General features: G+C 43.6%; 1 protein-coding gene across 2 annotated transcripts in view; it reads right to left on the bottom strand.

Moving 5' to 3' along the window:
• lama5 (laminin, alpha 5) overlaps positions 1-25,752 on the bottom strand; it is a 163,865-nt gene that overhangs the window by 32,838 nt on the left and 105,275 nt on the right. For both annotated transcript variants that reach the window (XM_086127741.1, XM_086127749.1), the window contains exons 38-57: positions 25,460-25,729; positions 23,995-24,078; positions 23,678-23,908; positions 23,454-23,567; positions 19,723-19,853; positions 19,569-19,649; positions 17,688-17,902; positions 17,499-17,599; positions 12,775-12,958; positions 12,549-12,689; positions 11,961-12,106; positions 10,857-10,967; positions 10,332-10,443; positions 9,728-9,898; positions 8,618-8,814; positions 8,424-8,540; positions 3,773-3,927; positions 3,572-3,701; positions 3,401-3,503; positions 1,633-1,746 (exon numbers count right to left, since the gene is read on the bottom strand). In XM_086127741.1, the coding sequence (XP_085983867.1) occupies positions 1,633-1,746; positions 3,401-3,503; positions 3,572-3,701; positions 3,773-3,927; positions 8,424-8,540; positions 8,618-8,814; positions 9,728-9,898; positions 10,332-10,443; positions 10,857-10,967; positions 11,961-12,106; positions 12,549-12,689; positions 12,775-12,958; positions 17,499-17,599; positions 17,688-17,902; positions 19,569-19,649; positions 19,723-19,853; positions 23,454-23,567; positions 23,678-23,908; positions 23,995-24,078; positions 25,460-25,729 (2,908 nt within the window). The remainder of the gene's footprint in view (positions 1-1,632; positions 1,747-3,400; positions 3,504-3,571; positions 3,702-3,772; positions 3,928-8,423; positions 8,541-8,617; positions 8,815-9,727; positions 9,899-10,331; positions 10,444-10,856; positions 10,968-11,960; positions 12,107-12,548; positions 12,690-12,774; positions 12,959-17,498; positions 17,600-17,687; positions 17,903-19,568; positions 19,650-19,722; positions 19,854-23,453; positions 23,568-23,677; positions 23,909-23,994; positions 24,079-25,459; positions 25,730-25,752) is intronic.

Genomic DNA, 25,752 nt, shown 5'->3' with positions numbered 1-25,752 from the left:
ACAAATACGTTTGTGTGTGCGTGTACACATACGTTTGTGTGTGTGTGTGTGTGTGTGTGTGTGTGTGTGTGTGTGTGTGTGTGTGTGTGTGCTTACATCTGAGATCAAATTTGCAACAGTGAAAAATCCCCTGTTGTGAAAAATTTCTTGCTGCAAACATGATTTCGTTGTAGAGGAGTTTCACTGTAATTACGGTACTATCCTGATAATCCTACACTTTTTGAGTTTGGATACCAGCAAATTGGGGGCCCGTGTAATACAGTGGTCCCCAACCCTTTTTGCGCCACGGACCGGATGAGATAATATGCCGTTCACGGACCGGCAACCATTTTGTTTTTCATCGCTTTTTATTTGCCAGTTTTTAAGTATTGGTACTGACAACAACGATCATTATAGAGTAATTCAACATTTTATGAATGCTCATTCATTTCAAACAGTGTTATTCAAATGCACAACAAACGTAGAATAAAATAAAATAAAAAAGTGACCTATTAAGAAATGAACCAATCAGCATTATTAAATACGCCTTATAATGTAAACGTGGCAATCCTACATACGGCGTTAGCATCACTGCTAGTCGCAAATGTGACACGATTGATTGCTGCTTTTATCCGGTGGCTGACGGCTCATTTTTAGCGACTAAACTGCTAATGTTTACATGGGCAGGCAAACTCTGCAGGCATTTTCATACTTCCCACTTGATCACTTGGGTGCTACTTGTTCAAATGATTCAAAAGGTTTCTTGTATTGCCTCATTTTTGTCGGCAAACCACGCACAGCAGCTTCCTCCTCTGCATCGCTGTTGCGAGACTGCGAGGGAAGGGACCGCCTTGTCAAAATACTGTAGCTTCATCTCCAGAAGTCGCAGATGCCAAAACATTTGGTCAATTTGTTATTATTGCTTTCTATGTACTGATTCTTCTTTCATTTATTGGCGAATTCTGTTTATTTCAAGTTGCAAACCAATGTTAGAATGACTCAGATTGGCCAGAGTCGCGCACATTTCCACGTCGTCTGATGGAGTAAATATGCTCAGAGCACATCTCGCAGGTCTGTCTCTGTGTGGCCCGGTCCCAAACAGGCGGTTCTTGAAGGTAATTTATTCGTCACCACACAAGAGAGGATCTGCACCATGCAGCTCATTGCTGCAAAGCAAGCAACTTTCACACGCAGCACATACGACCTATTTCGCAAATACAAAACGCATCATCTGGTCATCTGCGTTCCTTTGTTTTAGCAGGCATGGTCTCCATTGTTGTCGCTTTGCTGCTTGTTCCGCAAAGTAAAAACGTAGACCAGAATTGGCCATGAAATGTAAAGGAAACTCCACCCTAAGGTGTCCTTGTCAATACCAGCCGTAGCGCCTCCCTCCAACTTGGAGTGAAACTGCAACACATTTTTAAAACGTGTATGGGTTGCGCGCAAGTATAAAGTCAAACTGTGCACGTCACTGCAGCAGTGATGTCCGTGCGGTTGCTGCCCGCGCGTATAAAGGAGTCTTGAGTGGACAAGCAGAAAGTCACAACAATAATAACTGTGTGAAACCTTATCACAGTTTCTTGGTAAACCATAAAACGATTCATACCAATTAGTGTGTTATTTCGTGTTTTTGTGTGTGTTGAAGAGGCCTACTGGAGGAGGAGTTCAGGCTGTTCTGGACCATATGGAAGTTTGTGGCCACTTGATTTTGTTTGGTTTTGGCATCGTTCAGTCGCTTCTTGGCACCTTCCAGCTGAGGTCTTAACTCTGTGGCAGAAAAACACCTTCATGAGGAACAAAACACCAACACTCAAAAATATTATGCTTCCACAAAACAGATTTCCATCCACCATATCAAAGTCACACAAGGACACCATCTACACATGCCAAACGCCTAGCTTGCTCTCTCATGACTATGGCAATTCCCCGCATATTCACCATTCATAAATCCATCAATTTACCGGTACGTTTTTTTCTGTAAAACCTCTACACTCCCCCACCCCAAAAAAAGAAAGCAAGAAAAAGAAAAAAAATCATATTTGAATCCCGGGGAGGGGCCAAGTTTAGCCTGGGTTGTTTGTGCCAGAGTTTGCTGCATGTGCATGTACATGTGCACTTGTGGTTCATATTTTCGAAATCAAATCCTCTTTAAGCCATTTAGTGTTAAGGGTGATGTGAGATATGTTTGAAATGATCTGATCTGTTCTAGCATCATGGTTTATGGTGTATTTAAACCAGCTCATGCCTGAGCATTTTTAGTGGTGGTCCCAAGCCCGCGCAAACGGTAAACATCGTGACAGGAAGGGCATCCAGCATACAACACTTTCCAATCCACCGTAAATCACAAACAACTGCCAACAGTGTTGTCGACCGACAGTGTTCTGGTGGAAATTAGGCCAAAAAAAAAAAAAAAAAAGAAACGAGGTTAGCTTACAGTGAAGAGGAACGTTAGGAGCGTTGGGCAAAGTTAAAATGTTAAATGTCCCGGTAGGCACAATTCATTCATTCATTTCTAGTTTCTAGTTTTATTTCTAGTCCGCTCCAGCGTCGAATGTCCTGCGGCTGCTCTCCGGCTCTGTTTCGGCGGCGCAAGCCCATCAACCGCCCTGCGACTCCTGCGGCCGCCCTCCGAACATGCTCTGGCGTCGCACATCTTGTGGCTGCCCTCTGAACCTGCAAGCCCTACGACTGCTGTTGGACTTTGCTCTGGCCACACAAATTCTGCCGCTGCCCTCATCTGGCCTTCGATGATCAGTCTTTGATTTTGGTTTTGACTTAGTATTTAGTTTCATGTTTTCCTCGTGTTCTTTTGTTGGTGTCTGTTGTGTCTATCTTGTTAGGTTTTTGTGCCCATCTGTGCTCGTTTACCCGATCCCTTGTATTATCCAATCAGCTCCCTCTTGTCTTATTTGTTTTTAGCGTCTTGCTTTTTTTCATCTTTGTTGGTTCATTGGCTTTGTCACTTGCAACTGCTGTTTGTTTACTGTCTCAGTCCAAATCAACTAACCACAGTGTAGCATTATTTTCTACGCAAGCGGTGCGTCTGGTTGATATGATGGATTCAAATGTCAATGACGGCAGAATAACTAGGCCTCACATTTTGTACAATAAAGTTAGCATTCGGAGCGAATAACAATTTATTATTATTTTACAGCTAATACATAGTTTGCCACGAAGCAAAGACACGGGCCAGACTGTTGCTTTTTGAGGTATTCAAACAAATATGCAGCATGCAGTTTAACAAGCGCCACCATGATTAAAGATGAATAACACATCATTAAATTCAGCGGAGTGATCTCAGGAATGTGTCAGACTTCTGTGCTACACACAAATTGGCCAGTCTGCGTTTGAGGGATCTGGTTTAGCGAAAGGTGTACGGAGCTCCACTGAGCAAACGCTATCATTAAGGAGGCACTCATACCATTGTTGAGTTCCTCGCTGAGGTCTTCTACTTCCTCCTTCAACCCCACACTGCGGTTCCGCAGAGACTCAGCCATGTGGCCGAGGTTCTGGTTACCGATGTTCTAGAAGAACACAAGAGGTTAGAAACACAGGAGGGGTCAAAAAAAAGAAATCAACAGATGACCTTCACCTCCAGTGTCTTGCTCGCGTCTTCGTCTGCCTCGTCCGCTGCCGTCTCGGCTGCTTTGATGCTGTTGACGATATTGTTGTAGGCCTTGGTCATGTCCACCAAACCCTCGGTCTTTGTTTCTTCCACAAACCTAACAAGACACCACGTGAAGAACCACATACACAGTTTTTTTCCATGTTGTCACCATTCAGGACCATTTACTTGGACAGGTTTGCGGATAAGGCGTGTAGCATGTCAGCATGGTGCTCAGCTTCCTCCACCAGGGGTATCTTTGAGGTGGCCCAAGTGAAATCCTGCACTTTCTTGGACAATGGTGTCCTGGCGCCATCAAGCTGCGCTGCCAAACGCTCATAATCCTGTGGGACAACACAATTCAGGACGTACATATATATATATATATGTATATATAAATGTGTGTGTGTGTGTGCGTGTGTTACAAACAGGCATAAACAATTACCCTGTTACTCAGACTAGCACTGAGTGATGAGACTAATTCTTGGTTTGTGGAGAACGATAGGGCTGCACTATTATGATTCTGGGGGTTGCACACTTTCAGTAATCTTATCAAACACTGGGAATTTTCTGCAGATGCGACTTTATCCCAATACTCACGAGAATCAAACCGCTTCTTGACAACAGTCTTTTTCAAATTTCACATTTAATAAGACACTCCCAACAAAAAACAAACAAACAAAACGCACAGTTTTACACAATACTGGAGATCAGCCTTTCAATGTCATGATCTGTGTTTTTTTTTTTTTTTTAATTGCGTTTGACTAGGTTTCATGTTTTGTCTCATTTTCTTGTGGTGCATATCTTGCTTGTTAACCTTTTTGTGTTTCCAACAGTGCTTGTCAACCCGGTCCCTTGTGACCAATCAGCTTCCTCGGCCACTTACGTCTTGTCCAAGTGTTCCTTATTGTGCTGTCAGTTTGCTTGGAAATCGGCAACGACCTCACACTTCAGGGCTTGATGCCCAATTCAGATTTTTTACTTCGATGTAGTGATTCACATTACAAAAACAAATGTGAACACAAAACTAATATGAACGCAAGGCGTCCGTGAGGTGTAACGCATGCACACAGAGCACGACATCGAGTAACGTGAACCTAAAAAAAGCAGGCAGTTTTGCGGAAGTAAACATGCTCCCACATGTGAATTGTCAGAGGAGCAAGGTGGGAGGAGGTAGAAATATAAAACCACTAATGTTTAGATTGATATATTTATGTATTTTTATACAGTGTAGTTTGCTCCTTTTATCTTTGGCTGTGTGTGTTTTAATGCGTAGCATGTTTCCATGTTTCCACTGAGGATTGAGAGGAAAGAAATTTAATCTGTGTTGTATGTTATATTCATTATTATATTATTATATCATTATATATATACATATTTGACAATAAAGATGACCTTGACCTTGACAATATCAATGCTTATATAATAGTTACATTTTGTTTCCATAAAAACAACACTAGTTCATTCGGGGTTTTTTTGTTTTTTTTTAATAGTAGTTGTCTTTTTGTACGAGAACAGGGCTGTGAATTGAGGAAGAGAAAATCGGAGTTAAGTTAAGGGGAGGTCTGGGGGGCATAGCCCCCCAGTATAAGCCGGGGGGGCTACAATTTACGACGTACTGTATATGGTATATTCTGAGCATTTCCTGGAAGAAAATAATTGATCTCAATAAGTAAATATTCTACGAGTGTTGGTCTACATTTTGCCACATAAAATAGCGACTGAGCTTTCTCTTTTAACTTGTTTAAAATATTTTTTTTCTTTTTGATGGCATCTTAACTGTGTCGGACCTACGTCAACTTAGACCCTGTTCCTGTGCCCTCCTTGAAATATCGAATAATTGCACAAGTAATTCATCTCTTAATCAAAATAAAAGTAAAAACAATGGAAATAACAATTTAAAGAAGTGTTCATAAAAGAAAACTTCAATAGGCATTTCAAAATGGCTTTTCTCACACACAATCTGATCTAACATCTTCAACACTAACCAGAACCGAAACAAAATAATTTCATAAATGATTAGATCTACCTGACCAACTTCAATTTCACTCGTTTGGAATGTTTTTTTTCCTTGTACGTGGGCCACTAAATGCGTCCTCGCGCCTGATCCATACTTGATATCTTGGTGGCATAGCACGCTGTAAGCCTTTCCCGGTTCCTTGATTTTACGAATGTGTTCATGCAGGTACTCGTTCCGACTTTATGTTTTTGATGTCACTTTCCTTGTCGATTTTTTTCACATTGTCTTTCTCACCGTTTCCTGTTGCACAATATCCCTTCTTGCGACAGACATTCTATCATATTTTCGTAGCAAACCTTGACAACTGACAGTGTTTTTTTCTGATCAACACGTGCTTACAGGCGAATACCGAGACAGGAAAGACAGAAGTTGGCACGAATCCTGCAAGGCATTTGTTGCAATGTTGTAAAAATAGGAAATATGGCAATGTCGTTCGTTGGAAAAAGTTCACATACGCAGTGCCAGGTCACGCTATATTTGCCCACGTTAAGTTCTTGTCGGCTTTGCCGAGTTGCAGTCAAAACATGTTCTGCGCTCAGCTGGCGTAAACTCCGTGTTTCCGGCTGTATTGAGCTGCGGCGTAGGAAGCATGGTCGCCGCGCAAGGCTATTAAAGCCAAGTAGACCCCTAACCTCTAATGATTTTTTATGTAAAGATAGAGGTTTTTGGAATGTGGGAGGTAACCGGAGTACTCGCAGGCACAGGGAGAACATGCAAACTCCACATAGGAAGGCCACAGCCGGAATCGAACCCTCCACCTGTGCACTGTGAGGCCTAGTAGTCGACCACCGGGCCGCCATCTCTCTCTCTTTCTCTCTCTATATATATGGATATATATGTATTAGAGCTGTCAGTTTAGTGGGTTTTTATTGGCATTAATTTAAATGAATTTTAACGGGATTCAATTTTTCTCGCGAGATTAACGCGGCACACGTCACAGCGGATGTTACGTTGCTCTATAAATAAACCAGTAACAAAACAACAAGCGCGCTGCATAGGTCCACCACGTTTGTTTTGCCAGCCACGGCAGCACGAGACACCGAAAACGGATATTTAAAGACTTTATGAATGGAAAGTTTACTTTTAAAAAGTTGCCAGATTGTTCCACTGACAAGACCAAAGTTACCTGTATCATACAGGTATACGATGTATGCCACTGACGCGATTCTTACTTGTTTGGAACTATTTTGTGTGGAAGGTTACGGTGTTCTGTGTCCATATAAATAGAGCGGGTGGAGCTTCTCTGTGTTCGTCTGACAGCGACGGTGCGCTGAGGCACGTTGAGAATTCAGCGGTGCATTGGTAGCGACCTAGTGAAACTAAAACGTCTTCAGTGTTGTCATCGCACCAGGTGTAGTCATCCAAAATGATGTCTACACAAAACCGTAGAGAGACTTCCGCGCAAGAAGGACCAACACAATCAACATAGCCTGACTGCTGTGTTCAAAGCAAACTTGAGAAAAACGAAGTATGCAACCATGGCTTAAATCCACTATAGGCTGAGTACTAGTTTACCACAGATGTGCACTTAATAATAATGTTATATTGCTCTGTTTTGATTCCATAAAAAGAGCTGTTAAAGCAGCTGTTGTGTGACAAAATATTTTTTTCACTGTTATTGATGGACAGTAATATTGTGAGAGATTATGTGTGAATAACTGCTCCAAGTGAAAAATGTTCATGTAAAATTGAAAATCGAAATTGTTGTTTCAGTAAATATTTGCATTTGGCACATAGAAAACTGATTCATGATTCCATGTTGATGAGAGCATTAAAAAAAAAATCTAAAAAAATATAAAAGGAAATTCAGAAACGATAAAAAATGCCTAAGTAATCACGATCCATTTTTTGTGAATTTGAGTTAATTATGACAGTTGCATTTTTTATTAGATTAAATATTTTATCGTTATATATATAATGATATGTATATATATACACATACGATTAATATATATAAATATTTTAATCGTTTGACAGCTCTTATATAAATAAATATACACACACACACACACACACACACACACACACACACACACACACACACACACACACACACACACACACACACACACACACTGGGGCAAATAAGTAAGAAGCATTTCAAGGTCCTGGAGTGGCCTAGCCAGTCTCCAGATCTCAACCCCATAGAAAATCTGTGGAGGGAGTTGAAAGTCCGTGTTGCCCAACGACAGGCCCAAAACATCACTGCTCTAGAGGAGATCTGCATGGAGGAATGGGCCAAAATACCAGCAACAGTGTGTGAAAAGCTTGTGAAGAGTTACAGACAACGTTTGGCCTCCGTTATTGCCAACAAAGGGTACATAACAAAGTATTGAGATGAACTTTTGGTATTGACCAAATACTTATTTTCCACCATGATTTGCAAATAAATTCTTTAGAAATCAAACAATGTAATTTTCAGAGTTTTTTCCCCACATTCTGTCTCTCATGGTTGAGCTTTACCCATGTTGACAATTACAGGCCTCTCTAATCTTTTCAAGTAGGAGAACTTGCACAATTGGTGGTTGACTAAATACTTATTTGCCCCACTGTGTGTGTGTGTGTGTGTGTGTGTGTGTGTATATATATATATATATATATATACAGGTATATTATATGTAATATATAATATAATATATAATATTGTCGTTGGGCAACACGGACTTTCAACTCCGTGTGTGTATATATATACACACACATATATATATATATATGTATGTATATATATACACACACACACACTGTATATACAGTATATATATAGCACGGTGAGGTCGATGCAATTTTCCAGACGCGGCATATCTGGGTATGTGTGCGCACCTCTGTGGAGTCATGCAGCATAGACAGCAGCTCGTTGACTTGAGCAACGTGGTCTTCCGCCATGTGCAGCTGCTCATCTGCTTCTTTGCGTTTCGATGTCAGCTCGTCCACTTTCCTCTGAGACAGCAGAAGCGCAAGTGATCTTCATGACTTCTCACCCTTCTCCTCTTCGACGATGACTCTGCCACACTCACCTTGCTGTCCTGCAGCATCTTCTGGTTGCTATTGTTGACCTCAGTGGCTTGGGCCGTCTTGTTGATTGACTCGTTCAGGGCGTCCCGCAGTGCCATCATGTCATCGTGGATGCGGGACAGGAACTCTTTGGCGGTTTCACCCACATTCACGTTGTCCTCCTGGCGACGCGCCAAGTCCTTGTCGACACGCTCCAACACTGTCCGCATACATGTCATTGTCACTTCCTTAAGGCCAGTGTCTTTCAAACACTGTACCATGGCACACTATTGTCAGGTGTGCCGTGGGAAATGATCCAATTTGTATGCCTGTGCGGTCTATCGCCGGGCAGAATAATCATGTAGTATACTGGTAGGTAGCAGCAACAGCTAGCCAATTGCCTTGTGCTTCGAGACAAGCGAAGTTTCTGGCGTGAGGCAATACAACAAAAGCTATCTTTCATTTGGATTTACTTTTACTTTAGATGCAACGGCACTGACTCCGTTGTGCTTGGTATGTGGTGAAAAGCTCTCCAACAGCACTGTGGTCGCAAGTTAGTTTAAACTCGATCTACAAACAAAACACCCTTCACTTCAAAACAAAAATGTGGAGTAATGGCGTGAACACACGGAGAAACAAGCAACGTGCATGAGCCCTGAAAGGAAGTTACCATGTCGCTGAATTTGTGACTCAATCAAAAAAAGTCCCATTGGCAATGTAAATGAGACATTTGGACCCGAAGCGGCTAAAAAAATAGCCTGACTGCTGTAAAAACGAATAACAGAAAAAAAACTGGAGGAAGCACGACGTGTGTCTTTCATCGATTGCTGCCAGGATATCAGATCTGTGTTCATCCAAACCATTTATCACACTGAGTGAGAATAAATATGAAAAATTATAAAATATTTGATTGATGTTTATTCGATTCGTATTCAAGTTGTTATAACGTAATGTTATTCTTCAATATTGAAAAAAAAACGCTTATAATAACAATATAACATTAAAATAAGCTTTTTTCACATTTTCAGCTAGTGGTGTGCCGCGGGATTTTTTCAGTGAAAGAAGTGTGCCTTAGCTCGAAAACAATTGAAAAACACTGCTTTACGCCACATTGTGGAACCGAGACAACTTACGTTTGTCCGCTAACATCTTCTCCCGGTCGGCCATTTTCTTCTGTCCCGCGCAGCTTCTGCTTCTCATTTTGCCCAACATGGCCTCCACCTCCTCCATCTTCCTCTTCTGATCGCCTCTGTCCTGATCTACTTCTGTGTTATTTAGCGACCAATTTGCCATGCGCATGATGTCTGCAAGGGTTGACATCCACAACGTTTCAAAAAGTGGTAGTTTATGACAGTGCAGAGCCAATAACTACAGTATGCATGATCAGATGCTATTGAAATCTCTCAGTGTACAGTACCCATATGCCAACACCAGGTACGGAAACACAGTCGCACAGTCGACCACTCGGCGAAAATCAGCATGTAATTAACACGCACCGGGGGCCGGAAATAAAAAAACCTTAAAGAAATATACAAGCCCCCTTTAATCGGCAGAACATGAAGTGATTACTGACAAATTGTATGATTTCTGCCACTAAATGTGAGTTTGTCTGCCTTTCTGAGCACTCATTTACATGTAACAGAAAAGTGGTTCCACAAAACGATCAGCTTACACTTTTTTAGACAATCAATAAATGAATCAACACACTTCTGGGCATTGAACTTTTTTTCCCCCTACCATTTAAATCCATGGTCACCATGTGGATATCGTCCAGCAGGTTGCGCGCTCTCTGGTGAGTGTTCAAGGTGCCGTTTGTCAGCTCGCTGAGACGCTCAGCCATCGGAACAGTCTGAGGATGTCACCATAAGATCAGCACGGACATGAGCAGTGTCTGAATGGGAATGTTTAAGCTCCAACAAGCACTGTAGTTGGATATTTGCAATTGTGCATTCTGTGACGTTGGCTGGCCTAATAATGATGTCAGGATGTCAACTAAAATGAGGAAGCTGACACGTTGAACAACAACATAGGCCGTGGCTTATCTCCATGAGAAGAAAACGAAAGTGTGTCGCCGTTCCCCCCAAGGTATCCTCTGGTAGTAAGCTAAAACTATTCTTGTTTACCCCAGAAGCGGTGTGCAGAAACCAAAGACATACAGTAATATAAATACTGATTTGGACCGTGTCTACAGACACAATATAATTAAATCTATTGTTGAAAAATGTGAACCAAAATGGACTGTTTGATGGAAACATACATCACCTTGTCCTGCAGCATGTCCACATCGGCGCTAATGTTCACAATCTCGCCTTCCAGCACGATGGCGCCATGGCGGCTGCCATCCAACGAGGTGTTGTACTTCTCGATGGCATGCTGCGATGGCCACAAGATGTCAACCAATGTTTAAGAAAGTTCAATACCACAGTCCTAATTGCCCCACGGGGATAAATAAAGTTTTCTGAATCTGAATCTGAATGGATTGCTCAAGGTTACGCTCACATCCTTTCCCAACATTTGAAGCCCCACGCGCAGCAAAAAACAAGTCTTCTAATGAAAACAAAGCATGCTTAATATATTTTTGTTATGCTATTTTTGCAACGCATAGCGAAGGTTTTCCCAAACAACCCCTTAACACTCTGACACAGTGGATGTACCCTGATGTCCAACCCATCACCTCCCCCTCAAAAAATGCAAAACTGCTTATTATATCTTCATTGTTTATGTCTTGTGACCTGTTGTAACTGTCATATGCTTGTGCAGGAGTTTTTTGCCTCACTCAAATTATCCTCAAAATGAGGGTAGTTCGAGCGTGGTTTTTTTTCTCCCCCTCTCCCTCCCTTGTGGTTTCTTTCTGGCTTTCGGGTTGAGTGAACGCTGGCGCGTTTTGGCTGCCGCTGCTCAACCCGTATTGTTTTGTGTTTTTTGTTATCGTAAAGTGTCCTTGGGTGTCTTGAAAGGCGCTTATAAATAAAATGTATGATTATTATTATATTCATCTTTTCATCAAGCCACGACTTCCTGAAACAGCCCGCTGCAAATGGTGCACTTCTAGCAAGCATGACGGCCCTTCCCAAACTTTTTAATGCCCTCACTACCTTGACCATGACTTTTGAGTTGGCACACACTAACCACCACACTACAACACCGCCCCCCTCCCCACCTCAACTTCCCAAATCAGTATAAAAAGAAATTTCAGCCTCTCCATGTTCTGATCTTATGTCGAACTACCTTTTCCAATCTTTTAAAATCACGCCCGCTCTTCACCACCAATACATAATTGGCACACTGCTAATTGCAGCAACATAACCCATGCTTAACCCACTCCAAACGCCCCGCCCCCAAAAAAGTAGTGTGTGTGAAACTCACAGCAACGGCGTCCACTGACGTGTTGAGCTTGCGCAGCTGCGTCCAGGCCATGGTGCTGGCATTGAGGTTGTGCAGCTGTGCAGCAAGGGAGTCAAAGTCGATCTTGTGCAGATCATCCAGCAGGACGACGACGCAGCTATCACATGCTGCCATGGGAGCAGAACATCGCATGACATGCATGTGACGTGACTATGAGGGGCCGCCAGGGTGTGTCAGGACGACCTCCCACATTCGGTATCGAATACGAAAGCAGTTTAGGACCACATTTCACTGATAACAAAGACATTTATTTCAAAGCTGGATGGATTGGGAGGTTTTCAACGGAAATGCCCAATGGTTCACCACAGCGCTTCATTGATGGCACTTCACCTTACTCCCTTGCTTCTTAACCATTTTCTGAATATCTATCCATCAGCCTGATAGCGTTTCAGCAGTGGTGTGAGAAGCGTTTCAGCAGTGTGAGTGGCTGCATCAGGACGGCATGTGAGAGCATTTTTGTAGTGTGTGTTCAACTTAATTTTGAATTCCATACTTGACAATACCTCATACAGAATACATATATATATATATGTGTGTGTGTGTTTTCACCTTCGCAGTGCAGGTCGTGACCGTGCGTGACAAGAACGTTGTGTTCATGCGAACAGATTTCACACTGTTTTCCCGTCATCCCGTCCCGACAGTGGCACTCTCCGGTCCGCGGGTCGCACTGACCGCCCCTACAGTGACACGCTGATCCCACAGACACGTCACGCCATCAGTACCGTCAAATGATGCAAGGTCATTTGCCAGCTTGTTTGTGTTCACGCTCGCTCACGCTTGCATCCATCAGCGCCATAGTCCCAGAATCCGGGAGCACACTGGCGACAGTTGGGTCCGTTGACTCCGGGTTGGCACTTGCACTGACCGCTCTGATGGTCACAAGGCTGCACTAGTGCTGCAGAAGCGCCACAGTCGCACAGACGGCACCCGACGCATGACTCGAAGCCAAACGAGCCGTCCTGAGAAACAGGAACAATGAGATTTTGATTTGGAACCGTGAACAAAATTAAATGTGGAAATAGGGTCAAAATGTCACCAATGTAAAAGATAGTACAGAGACGTCATACTAAAGTGTCTTCAATATTTTGTGTACAAGTCATTGTGTGTAGACTGTTTGTCCACCCATCAAATGTGAGATTAAACATTTAAGTAAATGTTTTCTGATTTGACAATTTCTGAAAATGTCCTGCTCTGTCATGACAACAACAAAAGCCGTTGACGGCAACCTCTCGTCCCCGTCAGCTGTTCACCCGAGGAGTAGGTGCGGCGATAGAGCTGTGCCGAACTGTCAAATAATATTTATGCGGTTGCCTCGGACGGGACGGTGGGCCACCTTAAGTGTTTCCCAATCTGGGGTATGCAAACACATTGCGGGCGGTACGTGGAAACACTAAATATTCCATTTCCAAGATGGCAGGCAAATATTCTCAATCATTTCATAAGACCAACAATAAAGTGGTTTATGTGAGCTTTAACTTGTCTTCCCTGGGAGACTACTACTTGCAGGCAAATTTGGATAAATGGCTGAAACGTCCGGTTGCTCTGGATTCAGAGAAGAGGGTTCATAGGAGCCTCTGAGACACGCAAGGAAGAGCTCAAACAATTTTTCACAATGACTCAACCAAAGCAGCCCGGTGAAAACTACACGCCATTTTATATGGAATCACTTCCGTCTGCAGACCCACCGCAGCCTTAGTGCTTCTTTTTTGGTTAAATCCTAGCATATAACTCAATGAAGCCGGCCCATGTAGAGCAACACAAGAGCACCAAACACTCGTAAAGTGCTGGTCAAACGCATGCCAGCGATTGGAATCGAAGCCAGGTCAGACTGTCATGATTAAAGCCACACGTGTCATGCGAGCACTGAAAGCATCCTAGGCTGTATCTCCGCATGTTGCAAATCAAAAACACAATTGGCGAAGGACTCATTCTTCCTTGCAGCAACTGTTATGGCTGAAATCATAATTGACAAGAAGGCAGCCAACACACTGAAGAAAGTTCTCCGGTCGAACAAGTTCCGTTGGATTGATGAGGTGTCATGACCTTCGTTCGTTCCACAGATGTGTCAGACATTAAGAAGCATATTTTACAAACTCCAATTCTGAGGAAGTTGGGATGTTGTATTGCATTCAGAATGCAATGATTTGCAAACCATGGTCATCCTATATTCCAGTGAAGACACTACACGCTTTTGTGTATTTGACAGAACATCTGAATCTTCTTGCTGTGGTGTTTCAGGATATTAAGTAAGGGGCCCGCCTGGCATATCTCACTGATGTGGTTATCAACCATCATAAGCTCAGCCTATCGTTTCGGGTAAAAGAGGCACACATCCTGAAACTGTCTGACCAAGTTCAAAAGATTGACAAAAAAGCTCAAACTATGGGAGGGGAAATGAGTGAGATGTCAGCTTTTTCCCACTACTTGATGCCCATCTTCCACCACTGATGTTGCCATGGGGCCAGTCCTCAAAATGTTGCAAGCACATCTGTCGATAACTCTGCACTGAAAGACTGACTTGGGTGAGAAAGCCATTTACTGTGAATGAGATTTGCAACAACCTTCCCTGCAAGGCTGCAGCGACATGTAATGGATTTATCAACCGAGTGGGGACTGCAAACGGCATATGCGGGGAAGACATTGAATGACTTTCGATGTGATATGGAGAAGGAATATCCTGAACTGGGTAAACATGCACTGACTGACAAGAAAGACGCCTTCTCATTAAGACCACTCCTATCCTGTCTGGAAGAAATCAAAACCTGGATGGCACAAAATTTCTTGAGATTCAATGAAAAGAAGACAGAGGTGATATTTTTTGGTCCCAGTGGCCCTTGTACATCCCATCCTGTAGACTTGGGCCCCCTGTCTCCTTATCTTAAGTCAACAGTCTCAAACTTGGGCCTTAAATTGGACAGTGATTTCAAACTCGATCGGCAAATTGGTGCCGTTGTTAAATCCGGCTTCTTTCACCTTAGACAGCTGGCCAAAATAAAACCTCTCCTCTCTCATGAACACTTTGAGACAGTAATTCATGCCTTTGTCACATCCCGGCTCGATTACTGCAATGCCCTTTACTTTGGAGTCAGCCAGTCCTCCATTAAGCGCCTTCAGCTGGTCCAGAATGCCGCTGCTCGCCTCTTGACTGGTACTCGTAAGAGGGAGCACATAACTCCTACTCTGGCATCCCTTCACCGGCTCCCCATTCATTTTGAGAGTTATTTTCAAGATCCTCTTATTTGTTTTCAAATCTCTGAATTATCTCGCGCCACCTTACCTCTCTGAGCTCATCCGCCCCTACACACCTGCCCGGCGCCTCAGGTCTGTGGACCAGACATTTTTAGAAGTACCAAGAACTAAACTGAGGCTCAGAGGGGATCGAGCCTTTTCTGTTGCTGGTCCCTCTCTCTGGAATGACCTCCCACTGAACATTCGGCAAGCCTCCCCGCTGCCCATCTTCAAAACCCTCCTCAAAACTCACTTGTATTCTTTGGCATTCGACTCAGCATGACTTAGATTTGTTCTTGGTTTTACTGTTTGGTGCTTTCTACCGCCTTTATTACCGATTTGTCTTACTGTTTATTGTGCATGTTAAATTGCTCCATGTACAGCACTTTGTATGCAGCGATGGCTGTTTAAAAGTGCTCTATAAATACTGTTGACTTGACTTGACTGTCTTTGGGTTTTACAAGTACAGTCAAACCACGGTTTTGGAACGTCTCTGTTCTCGACCAAATCGGTTTTCGACCAGATAATTCGAGAGTTTTACGCCTCGGATTACGACCGCAAACTGGTTTTAGACGAAACTGAGCAAACCCGGATACGCCACTTGACTCCTCTCAGCTTCGTTACACGAGGAAGTGACGCCACTTCCTCGTGTAGCGTTCATTGTGAGCAGATGTGTTTGTTGTGATTTACGCAAGTCTGACTGTTTTTATGTTATTTCTGCATCGTGTATTTCTGCTAATAGTTTCGGATTTCAAACAAATCGCTTTTCGAACAGCCTTCTGGAACGGATTATGGTTGAAAACCAAGGTATGACTGTAGCTAAGTGTGAGGTGTGTTAAAGCTGAGAACTTTGACACACGTCAAATCAAGCAGAGGAAGAGAGTGGATGTGGAGAACAGCCTAGAAATAGTTGTTTCCACATTGACCCCACACCTAACAGAGCTTGTGAAAGACATGTTCGGCCAAGTGCCTCGTTAAAAGTCACATGCTTGCTGAAAAGAAAGTGAAACTGCTACAGATGAAGTACAATGAGTGGAAGGTGTACACACATCCACTGGAAGTTGGCTGCCCAGACGACACTGGAGCATCCAACAAGTGACTCCGCAGACTCCAAACTCAAAAAGGTCACGAAAGAGCTGGCAAAGGAGGCAGAACAAGGATGCTTTTGGCTCTGGCTCCGAAGACAGAGTGCGGGGAAAACAAAGATCCTACGGTCGGCTGCAGTGAGCGTCAGCGTGACAACCCTGTCGCCGCTGCACCACCTGGAAGTGCTCTGGGTCTCAAAGAGCAAAGTAAAGGTGGCTTCCAGCCTACGACCTTGCAGTCAACTCAGTGGTAATGTTGGTGAAATTCCCTGCAGACCAATCATCTGTGCTCTTTGTGTTTTTTGACACAAGACAGATTTTACAAAGGCAACTGGGAATTGTTTTACAATTTGGAAAAAAAAAAACATGTTTCCTTTATGTGACATTTTACCATCCTTTCTCGTACATTTGTAAAAAGACGGAAAGTACTGATCAATAAAACAAACAACAATACATCTACTCTGACTTTGTGAGGGGGCAAGTTAATCGTCAGTGTTTGGTGAACTCATCTCTCCCTTTTCCAGAAATCGTTGGTGGAGGACTCGCCCCTGTTGACTGCTGAAAAGAATGTGATTTGCTCTGCACAGTTAAAAAAAAAAAAATACAGTGTCAATATCCATCCATCCATTTTCTAATCCGCTTATCCTCATGAGGGTCGTGGAAATGCTGGAGCCTATCCCAGCTGTCTTCGGGCAGTAGGCGGTGTACACCCTCAACTGGTTGCCAGCCAATCGCAGGGATAGATGAACAACAATCGGCGCTCACACTCACACCTAGGGACAGAGTGTTCAATGAACCTGCCGTGCATGTTTTTGGGAGGAAACCGAAGTCCCCGGAGAAAACCACTCAGGCACTGGGAGAACATGCCAATTACTTACAGGATTGCCGGGGCCTGGAATTTAACCCATGATCTCCACACTATGCGGCGCGCATGTCCACCGTGCCGCCATACTCCGAACAGTGTGAATAAATAAACTGTATTGATTATCTTCACACATTTCATTGTTAATTTTGTCAGGAGGAGTAGTTCAGAAAATGGATGGATGGAATTTTGCACTGGCCGGATTTTCTAAATTTTTGAGCGGGGCCATTATCAAAGATTGAGTTAAATTCAACTCTCGAGCACCAAAATAAACAATTTTTTCCCTGTGTGGTCTGTCGTGTATGTAACTTGTTGGCAACAAACCTGACATTGGTGGCAGTGAGATCCAATCACCCCAGGTTTGCAGCGGCACTGCCCAGTGTGCGGGTCACATGACTCGGTACCACATGGTGAGCAACTGCATTCTGTACGACATCAACGACACCAACAGATTTTAGAGGCTTGTTGACGAAATAACTCCTTCATCGACCTATCATAATCACTCAAACTTACGGGTGCAGTTTTTGGCAGAGATGGCATCACCATAGTAACCAGGAGCGCACTCGTTGCAACGAGGCCCGGTTGTGTTGTGCATGCAGCTCAGACACTCGCCCGTCAGTGGGTGGCAGTCCGTGAACAGCATGTTGGGGTCTGTATTGCCGTTGCAATTGCAGGGCTGGCATGTGCTGCCCAGCACCATAGGGTTACCATAATAACCGGGGGCGCACCTGTCAAGAAGCTGCTGTTAAAGACAAAGTTCTGTTGGGCATGCTAAATGCAGCTAGCCACCAGGCAGCTGACCTTTGTGTTTTTTGAGACAACCGGGATAGGCTCCAGCATGCCCAAGACCTTAGTGTAAGCAGTTCAAAATATGGATAGATCGATGGATGGACAGATGGATTCATGTTATGTGGCTACACTAATGACAAATCTGGGGTGAGCTACTTCTACTACTATTACTTCTACTACTACGACAAATAATAATCTGCACATCCATCCATCCATTTTCCGATCCGCTTTATCCTCGCAAGAGTCGCAGAGGGTGCTGGAGCCTATCCCAACTGTCTTCGGGCAGTAGGTAGGGGACACTACTCCTAATAATAATAACTATGGGTAATCAGTAACAACACCACCTTCCTATTAAATCACCCTCTGACTTACTCTCCAGGCATGTCTAATCGATTTACGCTCAATACAAAATGTTGCAGGAGTGATAAAAATGTCGTCAAGTTGTAGGAGTTCTGTCGGGGGTACCTCTGAAGTATGGCATACTGAACTCCGGGATACGGGCTTTTTGGTCCCTGTATGACCAGTGTCAGACGACTTTGGTCCACATTGCCAGCAATAAATTGTATTTGTTTGTGGTCAGATTTGAATGCTGCCAAGGCTGCCCTTTGTCACTTCTGTTCGTAACCTTTATGACGCTGAGGGCGTCCGGTTTGGAGGCCTCAGTACTGCATCTCGACCTTTTTGCATTTCATGTGGTACTTTTGGCTTCAACAAGCTGCAAACTGCAATTCTCACCAGACCGGTTCACAGGCGACTAAGAAGCAGTTGGAATGAAAATCAGCACCTCCAAATCAGTCAGAAAAGGGTGCGGTTCCCTTTCCAGGTTGGGGATAAGATCCTACCCCAAGTGGAGGAGTTCAAGTATCTTGTTGTCTTGTTCACGAGCGAGGGAAGAATGGCGAATAAGGAGCTGAGCAGACAATCAAAGCTCTCAATTTTGCAGCCGATCTAGGTAACAGCCCTCCCCTATGATCACGAGCTGTGGGTCATGACCTGAATGAACAAGATCCTGAAGTTTCCTCCGCTATGTGTTCAGGCTCTCCCTTCAAGGTCGCGTGAGAAGCTTTGTGATATAGGAGGGCGATCACCAATCAGAGAACAAGATGACAAATATCTATTTTAATAACTTGTTTACTTGCATATACATGCACTTTCCCGAAGAATCAACATCAACAAAGTTTTCTTCTTCATTTTTGCCCATGTTTAACAATCCTTCCCATGCTATGGGAGTGGGGAAACTAGGAGTGTGCTCTGAATGTGAAATGATTTGTGAACAAACAAGCCTAACGTGATTTTCAGTAACATGTAAATGCGTTGAAAACATGCATGACATAACAATATCACTACTTTTGATCAGATCTAGGCAAAGTATGTAATGGAGTCGACATCCGGCACACCCACAGACTGAATGGTCCCGACAGTGACCATCAAGGTAAAATGAAATATCGGGCGCTTTTATTTAATGTGAAAGTGTAGACGCTGGTACAAGCAAAGTAGTGAGTTAAAAAAAATGACGACACTAGTTCGAATGTGAGCAATATTCTTGTTTTTCTCTTACCACTGTGCTGTTGATGTACCTTTTGGGTTGTTGTTTTGTTGGCTTACCTTTCACAGTGTGGCCCGGCGTAACCGGGCATGCACAAGCACTGCATCTGCTCGTTCTTCTCCACGCAACCTTGAGCAAAACTGCACAAACATAAAGTTATTCAGTTCGTGCTAATGCTACGCTCTCAGAAGAGAGGTTTTCTGGAGTACTGACTTGTTGGATGGCACTGTAAGTGGGCATGGACAACTGGAACATGACTGCACTTGCCCATCCACACTGATGTTGCCGACAAAACCACCCTGGCATTTCTCACAATGGTCGCCGGCTGTGTTGTGTTGACAGTTCTGACAGACACATAAACGTACACAATAGAACACAACAGATGAGACCACAACACAAAAAAACAAAAGCATATAAAGTGAGCTCATCAGCAAGCTTCGCAGAAGCCCAAAAAGGATCCTGATCATCTGAATTTGGTGTGTTGGAGGCTAAGTGGACAACGTCGATGGAAGTGAAGGAACTTGTGGAAGGGATGGCTACTAATATTGTGTAGATAATCAAGACTATAGCCTTGTTTTTTTTTGCAGCCCCCTAGTCCCTGATCATGGCGTCACCTCCACGCCTCCTTATTTCGATTGCTTCCTTGATTCATCTTTTGAATTTACATGCTCCCACACACCTGGGACTCTCTGCTTCAATGACGGCAAGGGGTAGGAGCTGTCAGCTTGGTAAGAGGTTTTCTCGTCACTAAAAAAAGACCACTGTCTGAATAAAAGAAACCTATTTAAACGAATAAGAAGAGAGGGATGACCATCATAGCGCTAATACATGGAAAATACGGACGTGATACTGTTCTCCTCCGCCGCTGGGAAAGACTAGAAATGAAGCTTGCGCACCCCCCCCCCCCCCCCAAAACAAAAACCCATCTGAGATTCAATCTTAGACGTAAACATGAAGAAACAACCCCAGCAAGTCTCACCATCAAGATTCCCATCCCAACCAATGCAGAAAATATCATGAATAAAGCAAAGAAGGCACTTCTCTGGATGAACAGTCAGCACCCGCAAAATACAACATCAAACAGAGTGAAAAAAGAAATGACAGGAACGCTACATTAGGAAACAAAAAGACAAAGAAGAACAAGAAATCGGCCAGAACAGACGAATGCACAAGAAATAATCACATTATGGACTGGGAGAAGGGGAAAGGCATCATATCAAAAATCAATAAATTGAAAGAGATGGATCAAGTAAGTGGCGGCCCGGTGCTCCAGTGGTTAGCGCGTCGACCTCACAATGCAGAGGTCGTGGGTTCCAGCCTTCCTGTGTGGAGTTTGCATGTTCTCCCCGGGCCTGCGTGGGTTTTCTCCGGGTACTCCGGTTTCCTCACACATTTCAAAATGTGCATGACAGGCTGATTGAACACTCTCAATTGTCCCTAGGTGTGAGTGTGAGCGCCGATGGTTGTTTGTCTCTGTGTGCCCTGCGGTTGGCTGGCAACCGGTTCCGGGTGTCCCCCACCGAATGCCCGAAGAGAGCCGGGAGAGGCTCCAGCACCCCCCGCGACCCTCGTGAGGATAAAGCAGATTGGAAAATGGATGGATGGATGGATCAAGTAAGCAATGGAAATAAGGAGGCCTGGAGGTGATACTATCAACAGGGACGAGGAGGCTAACATGTTCCCAGACACCTGGGACTTGTTATTAATGGTGGCAAGGGGTTGGAGCACAGCTAAGTTTGAAGGTTTCCCGACTCGGTCAGATGTTTTAAGACGTGTCACAACTCGGACTGAGGCTGAAGTGACAGCCGCAACTGTCAGCTGGGAAAGAGATTTTGTCTTCACAAAATAAATGCATAAATAAATCAATAGATAGATTAAAAAAATGTAAAAAAAAGAAAGCTTAAACCTATGTCAGGAAATGCTGTTTTGTAGCATGTATGTGTATCAATACAAAAACTTTAAAGATTTGATTCAACAGGAAATGTGAGCGGTTCGCTGGCTTTTCTGGGTTCATGATCAGTCATTGACTGACAACTGCGGACGCACAGCGGAGGAATCAATTGTACAGGAAGCACTTATACGCACTTGACCGGTAAGAGGTTATAAGAGATGGGAAGTGTCTTTCACAGTTATTTAGGACACTAGTCAACTCATTAGCATATTCCCATTTGAAGTTATTACTGTTCAAATTATTATTAGTCTTTGTATAAATGACTGTAGTTTCAATACAATTAGCATCTTGTGTAAAAGATGTGTTTTTATTTTCAGAGGCCGATCGTTATTTGTGCATACGCATGGTCTGAGGAGGTTCTAAATTTGTTCGCAGAATCCTCACAAAATCAGGCACGAATGTCTTGATCAGGGATGTCACACTCAGGTCCTGGCGGGCCGCTGTCCTGCATGTTTTCCAAATCACCCTGTTCATCATCAGCAAGCTGTGCGCAAGCCTGACATTGAACCTGTTCATTTGAATCAGGTGTGTTGCAACAGGGAGACTTGGAAAACGTGCAGGACAGCGGCCCTCCAGGACCTGAGCTTGACACCCCTGGTCTTGATTATCAGACAAATTGGTGAATACACACGTTTCTAAACCAAATGACACCTAGCGCGGACCTCTGTTACTTGTGTGAGAATATGAAACTGAGACAAATTCTGCCAAACAATTGGATGTGGTCATGGGTCTTGACCCAATTGGTGACCCCCTATCTTGGCTATCCAACTGGCACCTTCTCCATTACAACCCTGCCTTGATGTCACCGCAGTGGCATCTTTCATCTAAGGATGTGTCGATAACCCAGAGGCCGATCAATGACTACACGGCGACACCCTGCAATGGACAGCGGTGTGGAAGACAACCGTCAAGTAGAATCTTGGTTGTTGTGTGATGAATGTTTTTAATCGGTTAATCACTCATCAATTATCTCATTTGATGTAATCTCACACTCTGATTTTGGAAATGAATCTTTACTGTCCATGTCATAAAACAATAGAAATGAAAGTTCTTAGATTGCGCAATAAATACAATTGGTTGAAACCAACCAAAAAAAAAAAAACATTACGGTAATAAAATCATTCAATAAACACTACATTTATATAATCCGTCCCGAGTTTAATGTCAAGAAAGCATTTGTAACTAATCCTATGAATTAATTTTAAATTAATTAGTTCTATTCCTAAGCCTGTTTGTTTTTGTTTTCAGAGTCCTGTCATTTCGGCCTGATACCAAAAGTTATATTTAAAGCAGTGGTTCTTAACCTGGGTTCTGTCGAACCCTCAGGGGTTCGACGGAGCCTCTGCCATGGAGATGAAGGCACACCCGACTCAAGATGTCAATTAGTTATGACATGTCTTCCTGGCAATCGCTGGGTGCAGATGATCACATTACATTGCTTGTCCAATCAGTGCTGTGGGAAATTTAGTTCGCTCGCTTAGTTCAGTCACCGTATGACTGTCGTGATAGTTCGTCATACAATTGAAAAAAACCTAGACTTATGCCATGTTATCGTATTGACTTTTTTCTGTTTTTAATGTCTTGAATTTGTAAAAGAAATATATTTAATTTTTCACTAAAGGGTTTGGTGAACGTGTATATGAACTGGTTGGGCTCGGTACCTCTAACAAGGTTAAGAACCACTGATTTAAAGTAATGTGAATTTCAAGTATTTCAATGGTAATTGGCAATAATAAATGCGATCCACAATAAGTCGTAATGCTACAAAAAACAAAGGGCTGTCTATGGATGATAAAGAAGACATTTTCTCTACTTTCCAGGGCTTTTGGTGGGCGCGGGGACCCCTAAAATGCAAACACATTCAACAGGATACACACGCTGGCCAAATTCTTCATGCATGTTGCGGCTCCTAAAAAAAGCCCTTCATTCAAATGACTTTTAGAGTAATAATCAGCAGCCATTTTAAGATGCCTATGATCTGCATGGAACTCACCAAGCAGATTCCCGATCCGTCCAAACACTGATCCGAATGTCCGTGACAATTGCAGGGCACACATTTTCCCAGGAAGAGGCCGATGGCATCCCTGTAGAAACCTGGAGCACATTTCTGTGCCAACAAAAGTGGGAATTTCTCCATTGTGAGACTATTAAAGGTTTTCTTATCTTATCTTAAATAAAGGAATGCCATATCTTGAAGACATGTTTCCATCTCCTCACCTGACAGGAGTCTCCCAGGTAGTTGGCAGGACACATGCAGAGCTCCACGTTGTTAGCGTGGCGACCAGCCGGCAAGCTCTCGGCACCCTCCAGCACGGCGCCGCGCAGCGACACCGAGTGGGCCGACTGGGAATGAAGGGCTCGTATCTGCAGGGACTCCAAAGCCACCAGAACCATCATGAGCTCCTCTCTGGAGACGGAGTTGCCAGTCTGAGCATGCCGAAAACTTCCCTGTGGGAGGCAGCAGGCGGCATACGTTTCAACATTCCTACTTTGGACTTTCAAAAGTGCTTTGAGCACCAACGGGTCCACTTTACCTCAACCATGTGCACAATTCCCAAATGCGGCTCCGCGGGAGAAGAATATTCACGCTCCAAGAACACCAATGTCATCTGGTTGCCCTATACCCACACACACACGCACGCACGCACGCACACACACACACACGCACACGCACACACACAAACACACACACACACGCGCGCGCAATGAGTGGTCACTAACGCTGAAAGAGCTGAAGACAGTGACCTGCCACTGAGCAAATGAAAATACATATATTTTTTTCATCCAAATTCTTTGACATATTTGGTTTAAGGTTTTTCCTCAAATAATTACTTTCCCTGGTAACGAATTACATTTACATGTAATCCAGGAACTTATAAATTTTTTGAGAAAGTAATTTGTAACTAACACGACACTGAATTCAAATCTTTTCAAGTATTGTCATCATTGACCCCGGAGGTAGAGTGAATGCTGGTGCAATTAGCTGCCACTTCTCATGGATTTTTGTATCAATTTCAAGATCATTTCTGAACTCTTTTACTGTCGGCTGGGATGGTCCATTTTTCACTCAAAACACCTCTTTATGTATTTTGGGAACAGGAAAATGATATTAGCTTGCATTTTCAAATGTATCACTTTGATTTGGAGAAATCGGGAAATAGCTCTTGCGGAAGCTCAGTTCAAGCGATCACTCATTTTATGAAGTACTGCCAGCAAAAAAAAGAAAAACATTTTGGATGGAAAGAATTTGTTTTGGTTTCATGCTCACCCAGCACAGACATTGTCCTTTGAAACGACCCCCTCCGTTTTCCCATGTCTTAGTGGGAGTCAGTGGACAAACCAGACACACTATGTACATACAAAATCGGGGTACCTAAGCTGCTAATGATTTCCAAAAATGTCGATCAATCAGCACCAGAATTTATGTGGACATCTCTACGCATGCCCACTTCCAGCTCTGAAAATCTCACAAGGAGGAGCATCTCCATGGCTCACTTGTTAGCAAATGAGGAAAAGAGCAGTTTACATGCAGTTTCCCTGATGTCAGATTTGCTGTTTTTCAGACATTTTGTGACGCCATAGTTTTGTTATACACCACAGACCGGCAGCCATCTCAAAGGCTAACACCAGTGCAGCTGTGAGGGCAGCAATTAGTGTTTGGCCGCTGATACAGCCAAGGTTAGCGTATGAAATTATCTTAGTGGTCTAACATAATTTCGCTAATGGCTGCCACCATTAATCACCACCAAAAATTACATGCACTTTCCCACTCTTGTCATCTTCAACCTGGAAAAATATAAAAGCAATGGGCAAAGTATTTTCAATTTTGTTTCAGTGATCATGGCGTTTCCTCATAAGAGCTCACGTTTCCTGTCAATAAAATGGGGTGGCACGAAAAAGTGGTAGAATGTCTGTCTCCCAACCTAGAGGGTTAAATCCCTGGCCATTGTGTGTGTGTGTGCATATATATATATATATATATATATATACAGTATATACCTTGAGGATGATGTCAGGTCTTGGAGGTTCGACAGGAGGAGACCAAACATCTCCTCTCATGGTCTGCGTGTTAAGACGATATCTCAGGTAACCGCCGTAAGATGACACCTTGTCACCCAGGTAGGTCTTGGGCGCATGCCAGTGAAGGTCCTGGTACACATCAGGAATGTCGCTAAGGTCAGCCTCCACCAAGTCCTGATCCGGATACACGTTGACTGGTACTTCCTGTTTGTCGGCACTGAGTAGCACCCAGCCTTCCATGCTCATGATCTTTAGGAATAAGAGGAGCAAGG

The sequence above is a fragment of the Hippocampus guttulatus genome, chromosome 1 (genome assembly GCF_054856545.1).
Source record: "Hippocampus guttulatus isolate MCC_2025c chromosome 1, RoL_Hgut_1.0, whole genome shotgun sequence".
In the NCBI taxonomy this organism is placed as follows: Eukaryota; Metazoa; Chordata; class Actinopteri; order Syngnathiformes; family Syngnathidae; genus Hippocampus; species Hippocampus guttulatus.
This window is presented reverse-complemented; position numbering and strand designations above follow the sequence as displayed.